Source organism: Trachurus trachurus, assembly GCF_905171665.1.
Source record: "Trachurus trachurus genome assembly, chromosome: 5".
In the NCBI taxonomy this organism is placed as follows: Eukaryota; Metazoa; Chordata; class Actinopteri; order Carangiformes; family Carangidae; genus Trachurus; species Trachurus trachurus.
The window spans coordinates 1,717,324-1,726,818 of NC_139896.1; the positions used below are offsets into that span (position 1 = coordinate 1,717,324).

Here is a 9,495-nt window from a genome sequence, read left to right on the forward strand (position 1 = left end):
CAGCTGCACTCAGGCCAACAGTTAGCTGCTGTGTGTGTGTGTGTCTGTGTGTGTGTAGGTTGTGTAGGTTGTGTAGGTTGTTTGGTTGAGTAGTTGGTTGGTTGGTTGGTGCTGGGGCGTCTGGGATGGCGCTTGTGTATCCATGGTGACCTGTTGGGATTGATTTTCAGACGGCCTACACCATCCCCATCCTGGCCTTCGCCTTTGTGTGCCACCCCGAGGTTCTGCCCATCTACACTGAGCTGCGCAAGTATGTTCACCTGCCGGACGAGAGTGTGTGTGTGTCTGTGTCTGTGTGTGTGTATGGCAAGCCATTTTAACATTTAAAGGGATAGTTCACCCAAAATTGAAATTTCCTAAGGGCTGGGAGAAGTTTCAGAGTCCTCCGTGGCTTCTCTGAGTTACAGGGGGTCTCGGCGTAGCAGTGCATGTCCATATAACGGTTGCAAATGGATACCAACTGTCTTCGTAACAAAAAGACACACCAAAAAACATCCAAATACCTCCATGCTGCTCGTATGTAATGTCTGTCTTGTATTGAAGCCCCGAAATGGGAAATTGTCCAGAAAAGTCTATATTTCCAGCTTGTTTTGTAGCGGAAGCTCCTCTTCCCGGTTCATCAAATTTGGACGGACCAGGAAGAGAAGCTTCCGCTACAAACAAGCTTGAAATATAGACTTATTTAATTTCTTTCGGGACAATTTCGCATTTCGGGGCTTCAATACCAGAGGGACATTACATACGAGCAGCATGGAGGTATTTGGATGTTTTTTGGTGTGTCTTTTTGTTTTTCGAAGACAGTTGGTATCCATTTGCAACCGTCATATGGACATGCACTGCTACGCCGAGACCCCCTGTAACTCAGAGAAGCCACGGAGGACTCTGAAACTTCTCCCAGCCCTTAGTCCACATGAGGGGGAGGAGATAATGAGGGAAATTTCAATTTTGAGTGAACTATCCCTTTAAAAGCCAGACTGGATATGTGTTGCAGATATCTGTAATTCAGTTTTACCTCTTGTCAAAAAGAACATTTCCGATCTCCGCAACTATGTTCTTCCTATAGGACAAATGACGTCACTGTAACCATTCATGTGTATGGGGTTTGTCATTACAGATATCTACAATTCAGTTGCAGATATCCACTATGTGAATTACAGATATCTGTAACTGAACTACGACTAGTACTAATTCCAGTTTGAGATATCTACAATTTGATTCTGACTAGTCATAATTCCAGTTCTAGATATCTTTAATTCACCTCAATTAAAGATATCTACATGTCCCTGTTCAGATATCTGTAATTAAGTTTTGACTAGGTGAAATGACGTTGTAGATATCTGTAATTCACATAGTGGATATCTGCAACTGAATTGTAGAGATCTGTAATGACAAACCCCATACACATGAATGGTTACAGTGACGTCATTTGTCCTAGGAAGAACGTAGTTGTGGATCTGAAATGTTCTTTTTGACACGGCAAAACTGAATTACAGATATCTTGAATGAAAAATCCAACTATTCAAAATGTAGTTAGGACCAGTCAGAAAGACGTTGTTGATATCTACAATGTTAATTCTGGAGAGTCAAACTTAGCTTTTAAATGTTAAATCCGCTTGCCATAGTGTGTGTGTGGTTGTGCGTGTGTGTGTGTCTGTGTGTGTGTGTGTGTGGTTGTGCGTGTGTGTGTGTGTGTGCGTGCGCGTGCTTTGTGCTCGGCTCGTCACATCCTGCACATGCACCGACTGCTCCACTGTGTGTGACCTGTATCGGCTGCTGCTGCTGCATGTGTCGGTCTGTCACCTCGCTGCTGAGTGTTGATGCTGTATCAGTAATTTACTGTAACTACGGTAACTGGGCTCCAAGATGTGTTCTGTTATATGTGTGTGTGTGGTTGTGTGTGTGGTTGTGTGTGTGGTTGTGTGTGTGGTTGTGTGTGTGGTTGTGACATCACATGGTAACATGTTGTGTTTTCAGTCCGTCCAAGAAGAAGATGCAGCACGTGGCCAACATCTCCATCACCGTCATGTACGTCATGTACTTCCTGGCTGCTCTGTTTGGATACCTGACCTTCTACGGTGAGATCATCTATCTATCTATCTATCTATCTATCTATCTATCACTCTATCTATCTATCACTCTATCTATCTATCTATCTATCTATCTATCTATCTATCTATCTATCTATCTATCTATCTATCTATCTATCTATCTATCTATCTATCGTTCTATCTATCGTTCTATCTATCTATCGTTCTATCTATCTATCTATCTATCTATCTATCTATCTATCTATCGTTCTATCTATCTATCTATCTATCTATCTATCTATCTATCTATCTATCTATCTATCGTTCTATCTATCTATCTATCTATCTGTCTATCTATCGTTCTATCTATCTATCTATCTATCTATCTATCGTTCTATCTATCGTTCTATCGTTCTATCTATCGTTCTATCTATCTATCTATCGTTCTATCTATCGTTCTATCTATCTATCTATCTATCTATCTATCTATCTATCTATCTATCTATCTATCTATCGTTCTATCTATCGTTCTATCTATCGTTCTATCTATCGTTCTATCGTTCTATCTATCGTTCTATCTATCGTTCTATCTATCTATCTATCTATCTATCTATCTATCTATCTATCTATCGTTCTATCTATCGTTCTATCTATCTATCTATCTATCTATCTATCTATCTATCTATCTATCTATCTATCTATCTATCTATCTATCTATCGTTCTATCGTTCTATCGTTCTATCTATCTATCGTTCTATCTATCTATCTGTCTATCTATCTATCTATCTATCTATTGTTCTATCTATCGTTCTATCTATCTATCTATCTATCTATCTATCTATCTATCTATCTATCTATCTATCTATCTATCTATCTATCTATCACTCTATCACTCTATTACTCTATCTATCTATCTATCTATCTATCTATCTATCTATCTATCTATCTATCTATCTATCGTTCTATCTATCGTTCTATCTATCTATCGTTCTATCTATCTATCGTTCTATCTATCTATCTATCGTTCTATCTATCTATCTATCTATCTATCTATCTATCTATCTATCTATCTATCTATCTATCTATCTATCTATCTATCTATCTATCTATCTATCTATCTGTCTATCTATCGTTCTATCTATCTATCTATCTATCTATCTATCTATCTATCTATCATTCTATCTATCGTTCTATCGTTCTATCTATCGTTCTATCTATCTATCTATCTATCGTTCTATCTATCGTTCTATCTATCTATCTATCTATCTATCTATCGTTCTATCTATCGTTCTATCTATCGTTCTATCGTTCTATCTATCGTTCTATCTATCTATCTATCTATCTATCTATCTATCTATCTATCTATCTATCTATCTATCTATCTATCTATCTATCTATCTATCTATCGTTCTATCTATCGTTCTATCTATCTATCTATCTATCTATCTATCTATCTATCTATCTATCTATCTATCGTTCTATCTATCTATCTATCTATCTATCTATCGTTCTATCTATCTATCTATCTATCTATCTATCTATCTATCTATCTATCTATCTATCGTTCTATCGTTCTATCGTTCTATCTATCTATCGTTCTATCGTTCTATCTATCTATCTGTCTATCTATCTATCTATCTATCTATTGTTCTATCTATCGTTCTATCTATCTATCTATCTACCTATCTATCTATCTATCTATCTATCTATCTATCTATCTATCTATCTATCTATCTATCTATCTATCTATCTATCTATCTATCTATCTATCTATCTATCTATCTATCTATCTATCTATCTATCTATCTATCTATCGTTCTATCTATCGTTCTATCTATCGTTCTATCTATCTATCTATCTATCTATCTATCTATCTATCTATCTATCTATCTATCTATCTATCTATCTATCTATCTATCTATCTAAGCCTCCTGTTGCTCTTTATTAGATTCATACAGTTGTATTTCTTATTTTATTTCATTATCAGTCTCATAGTGTAGAATGAAACACAACCAGAGCAGGTTTGTATTGCCAGACATGGTGTGACCATGTGACCATGTGGTCATGTGACCATCACCTCAGAGTCAGAAGCATCATGAAGCTCCTCTGCCCTCTAGTGGTCAAACTGTAGAACAGCACCGTTATTATTTAAAAAGGTTTCATAATTAAAGGACAATTCCAGTCAAATTCAACCTGGGGATCTAGTTTCTACTATTTCAGCTCTAACAGAATGAATGTGTAGATTTTCTTTCTACTGTAGTTGTGTCTGTCCCTGCATCACCGCAGCAGCATAGAATGAGAGCAGACAGATCTGAGGCTGTTTAGGCTGTTTACATCCCATAAAACAGATAACGTCAGATGTCTTCAAACATAAACCGAGGGGTTTGTTCGCTTCAAGAAAGACGACATGTTTGTAAACGGAGCTGGAATTGGAAAAAACAAACGGGAGCTTCAGTCCTGTAAACATAGTTATAGCCCTCAACTTGAACATGTCGTCTGTCTTGAAGTGAACAAACCCCTCAGCGTGTGTTTGAAGACATCTGACGTTGTCTGTTTTATGGGATGTAAACAGCCTGAGATCCGTCTGCTCCCACTCTACGCTGCTGTAGCGATGCAGGGACAGACAGAACTACTGCAGAACAAGAGACAGTAGAAAGAAAAGCTGAAGATTCATTTTCTGTTTCTGTATGTTCACACCAAAAGCTTCTAAAGCTTCAAAAACACCAGAAGTTCATTCATTTTCAATGAGAGCCGGCGACCTGAGTGACCAAAGCATCACCTGCTGTCAGCTGCTGTAGTGGCCTTTCTCTTCCTCTCACCGCCGTTGCTGACAGAGCTTATAAACTGACGCGTGCATGGGTGCGATGAAACCATTGTCCAAACGAAGTTTCACTGTTAACCACAAAAGGATTTATTTTGTTCTTATACACAATTCAAACTAAACATCTCGCTTTCATGCACGGCACAGCATGTCACAGTCAAAGAACTGTGTTATTCCCCATCAGCAACACCTGTCCCTTGTTCATCTCAATCAAAATAAAACCCTCGTGACCCGTAGTGCCTGACGTCACTTCCTGCGTCAGCGGAAGTTACCAAATCCAAACCTGCCAAAATAAAACACAAAATGGCTCTTACAGCCGCTCTTCCAAAGCTTCCAAAGCGTCACCAGACGAGAAGTTGAGTCTCGGTTAACTTCATGGTAATTAACGGTTCGGCAGCAAGCAGTCAGAATAGAGACGTCCTTCGGCTTAAATGACCAGGGTGATCGAACTTTGACGTCAGTCACGTGAAGAGTGACCAAAATGGCTAAAAATATTTTGCCTCTTTGGAAGCTTTTATTGTGAACGAACAGTTAGAGCTGAAATATTAGAAACTAGAGCCCAGGTTGATTTTTACCTGGAATCGTCCTTTAACCTCCATGTAGCAGCATAATGCTGATATTCATGAATTAAACGAATCATTACTATGTGTTATTATCAATAATCAGTATGTTTAGACTATAATACTTTTACAGAGATGTGGCAACCTTATCTGGCGTATATGGACACATGGTCAGCCTCTATGATGGACGGGTTGTAGATTTACAAGCTTTTGTCTACCTTGCCTCTCCACTTTTTCCTTTTTTTTCCTGTCATTATTTCTCTTTTTTATTTATTTATTTATTTTTCTCTCTCTAACTCTCTCTCTCAGTTTGTTGGTGGGTGGGTTGGGGAGGGGTTTGGAGTTCTGCGTTTGTGTTTTCATGCATATCTTGAAAAATGCTGAAAATAAAATACTCTAAAAAAAGAAAAAATAATCAGTATGTTGTAGAGCAGCTGATGATGGTTCTTCACCTGGTGTCTCCACTGTGCAGGTGAAGTGGAGGCGGAGCTTCTTCACACCTACAGTCGTGTTGATCCCTACGACACACTCATCCTGTGTGTGCGCGTGGCCGTGCTGACGGCCGTCACGCTCACCGTGCCCATCGTGCTCTTCCCCGTGAGTCACCGCCCCGACACCCGAGGTCAAAGGTCACGCACTGTTTTATCAATTTAACTGTTATTAAACTGTTGTTGTGTTGTTGTTGTTGTTGTTGTTGTGTTGAACAGGTGCGCAGAGCGATCCAACAGATGTGGTTTCCCAACAAAACCTTCAACTGGCCTCGCCACATCGCCATCGCCATCGTGCTGCTCACCTTCATCAACCTGCTCGTCATCTTCGCCCCCAACATCCTGGGCATCTTCGGGGTCATTGGTGCGTTCAAGCTCGTTATGACAGATCAGCGAACATACGTATACACTGCAAAAACTCTACATCTTTCCAAGAATATTGTCTTATTTCTTGTCAAAATGTCAAATTTCTTGTCAAAACTAATCTCTTTCCACTTAAAATAAGACTCATCACCTAAAAATCAACTTGTATTTTGATAATTTTCATTTGTTTCAAACAAATTTTCACTTGAAATAAGTAGAAAAATCTGCCAGTGAAAGCAAGTTTTATGTGCTTGTAATAAGAAAGAAAAACTTGCTCCACTATCAGATTTTTCTACTTATTTCAAGTGAAAATCTGCTTGAAAGAAGTAAAAAGTGTCTAAAAACAAGCTGCTTTTTAATGTGATGAGTCTTATTTTAAGTAGAATGAGGTTAGTTTTGACTAGAAATTAGACATTTTGACTAGAAATAAGACAAATATTCTTGGTAAAATATTTGAGTTTTTGCAGTGTAACAGAGTTTACACAGAGTTGGTCCTGTTGTTCTGCATTTTAACTCCTAATATGTCACATTATTATATAAAATAATGATTAGTAATTACACATCAGGAGTGAGATCTAATTCTTGAGCGGTGTGGTTTTACTTTAACTGAGTCAAACATGAAGTTCAAAAGTCTCAATTAATCATTTTCATTTCTTGTGGTGGAAAAAAACTAAATATGACGGATTTATGACGTCATGTAGGCCTATTTATATTTTTATATTTATATGACTGTGTTTGTGTATTTTCCAGGTGCCACGTCTGCTCCTTGTCTCATCTTCATCTTTCCGGCTGTTTTCTACATCCGTATCGTTCCCAAAGAGGACGAGCCGCTTCGCTCGGCGCCCAAGATCATGGTGAGAAGAACCACACGACGACAGCAACATGAGAATTTAAGTTAACAAAGTCAATATAATAATATATTCACTTTAGTAGAATTGTGTTTAGTTTAAGTTTTATTTTATTTTATCTTAGTTAAAATGTGGCTTCAATGTGCAGTGACGTTTAAGACACTGTGGCCAAAACTATACTGTAGTATTGGTCACATGACCAACAGTCATTAGAAAATTATTAACTAATAATTGACAGATATTTTCAGTGCATCAAGGTTATTATAGTTTTAAAATGTTCATGGGTTTTTATTTTTATTTAGTTTTTCAGTTTTCTTTTTTTTTTTTCAGTTTAGTTTTAGTGAGTTCAACAAGTGATGAATCAGTTTTAGTTTAGTTTTTATTTAGTCTTAGTTGTAGTTTAGACATTTCAACCGGATGTTGATGAGATTTTAAAAATAACTCAAATCTAAAAGAGGAACAAAACACAAAGATTATATCAACATTATATAAGGAAGAGACGTGTTTGAGGAACAGGAGACTGGAGTTACTCACATGTAAAATATCAGATTTGTATATTTAAAGGGATACGCCAACATTTTTAGTCGTGTCTTGCCTCACTCCCGAGTCCATGACCAGCAGATAGACACCATCCTTTCGACTGTGCGTGCAGTAACAAGGGAGATAGAGCCGTATCGCCGTAATTAGCTTAGCTCAAACACTGGAAGTGTATAGGTAGTGTTAGCCTGCCTCCACCTAAAGTCGCTAATTAGCTTAGCTCAAACGCTGGAAGTGTATGGGTAGTGTTAGCCTGCCTCCACCTAAAGTCGCTAATTAGCTTAGCTCAAACGCTGGAAGTGTATGGGTAGTGTTAGCCTGCCTCCACCTAAAGTCGCTAATTAGCTTAGCTCAAACGCTGGAAGTGTATGGGTAGTGTTAGCCTGCCTCCACCTAAAGTCGCTAATTAGCTTAGCTCAAACACCGGAAGTGTATAGGTAGTGTTAGCCTGCCTCCACCTAAAGTCGCTAATTAGCTTAGCTCAAACGCTGGAAGTGTATGGGTAGTGTTAGCCTGCTTCCTACCCGAGCCGAAACCAGCAGTCAGAAGCTGATTTCATTTTAGCTATAAACTCTGTAAATATATCACTTAATCGACATTTCAAACATGTTTAGGAGAGAAAGTAGCCGTTTAGATCAGCAGTGTGTCGTTAATTTGTCTAAATACCAGCTGTTTACAATTTTGTTGGGACGAATTCAGCGCTACTCAAGCTAGCCGTTGTGACCAACGCACTTCCGGTTACTTTAACAAAATAAAACACCCGTTGCCCTTTACATACAGAAAACCATGACGATAGAATTTGTGCTTTTACTTTGAAATAGGAAGCTAACCTACCCTCGATGTAGCTAGCTTGAACCAAAATAAACCGTCTTTGCTTGAACCCTCCGTTTTGACCGATCTCGTCCCGTTAGCGGCATTTGACGGCTCAAGATGCCTTACCGGAGAGTTTTGTCAGCTCTGAGACGGAGATCGGCCCGCCGGTTTCCGTTTAGAGTTGCTGAAGAGTTTCTCTGATGACTTTAGGTGGAGGCAGGCTAACACTACCTATACACTTCCAGTGTTTGAGCTAAGCTAATTAGCGCCTTTAGGTGGAGGCAGGCTAACACTACCCATACACTTCCAGTGTTTGAGCTAAGCTAATTAGCGCCTTTAGGTGGAGGCAGGCTAACAGTACCTATACACCTCCAGCGTTTGAGCTAAGCTAATTAGCGCCTTTAGGTGGAGGCAGGCTAACACTACCCATACACTTCCAGTGTTTGAGCTAAGCTAATTACGGCGATACGGCTCTATCTCCCTTGTTACTGCACGCACAGTCAAAAGGATGGTGTCTATCTGCTGGTCATGGACTCAGGAGTGATGCAAGAAATGAAAAAAAAAAGTTGGCGTATTCCTTTAATATGGTTCATTACAGTATTGATGATCAATATAAACCTGATAAATGAGCTAATGTTGGATGTCTGTTGCTCTTCTCTCTCAGGCCGCCTGCTTCGCTGGGATCGGCTTCCTGTTTATGATAATGAGTCTGAGCTTTATCATCATTGATTGGACGTCAGGCACCAGTAAAGCCAGCAGCGGTCACTAAGCCCCGCCTCCTTTTCCTCTTCCTCCTCCTCCTCTTCCTCCTCTTTCCTCTCCTTCTTCAGGTTTTATATTGTTACTTAGAGTCTGTGTCGTTGTTTTTTGGTTTTTCATGTTTTCATGTTGACGACGTCCCATCGTGTCCAACCAGAGAGCAGAGTCCCCCCCTCCTCCCCCCTCTGGTCACATGACACATGACATCATCATACTGTAGCCTACTTCCTGCCAGTAGAGGGAACTCACTGAGCTCCGGTGTATGAAGACGAAGATTAA

The 9,495-nt window shown here is 39.2% G+C and overlaps 1 protein-coding gene across 1 annotated transcript in view; it reads left to right on the top strand.

Annotated features, from left to right (window-relative positions):
• The window catches only part of LOC310986468 (sodium-coupled neutral amino acid transporter 3-like), a gene marked incomplete at both ends in the record, with an annotated part of 38,444 nt that extends 29,218 nt beyond the window's left edge, over nucleotides 1-9,226 (top strand). Inside the window, 6 exons of the mRNA XM_083972398.1 lie at nucleotides 171-250; nucleotides 1,975-2,075; nucleotides 5,881-6,005; nucleotides 6,116-6,260; nucleotides 7,010-7,113; nucleotides 9,122-9,226. Coding sequence (XP_083828524.1) covers nucleotides 171-250; nucleotides 1,975-2,075; nucleotides 5,881-6,005; nucleotides 6,116-6,260; nucleotides 7,010-7,113; nucleotides 9,122-9,226 — 660 coding nt within the window. The remainder of the gene's footprint in view (nucleotides 1-170; nucleotides 251-1,974; nucleotides 2,076-5,880; nucleotides 6,006-6,115; nucleotides 6,261-7,009; nucleotides 7,114-9,121) is intronic.
• Between the last annotated feature and the right edge of the window lie 269 nt (nucleotides 9,227-9,495).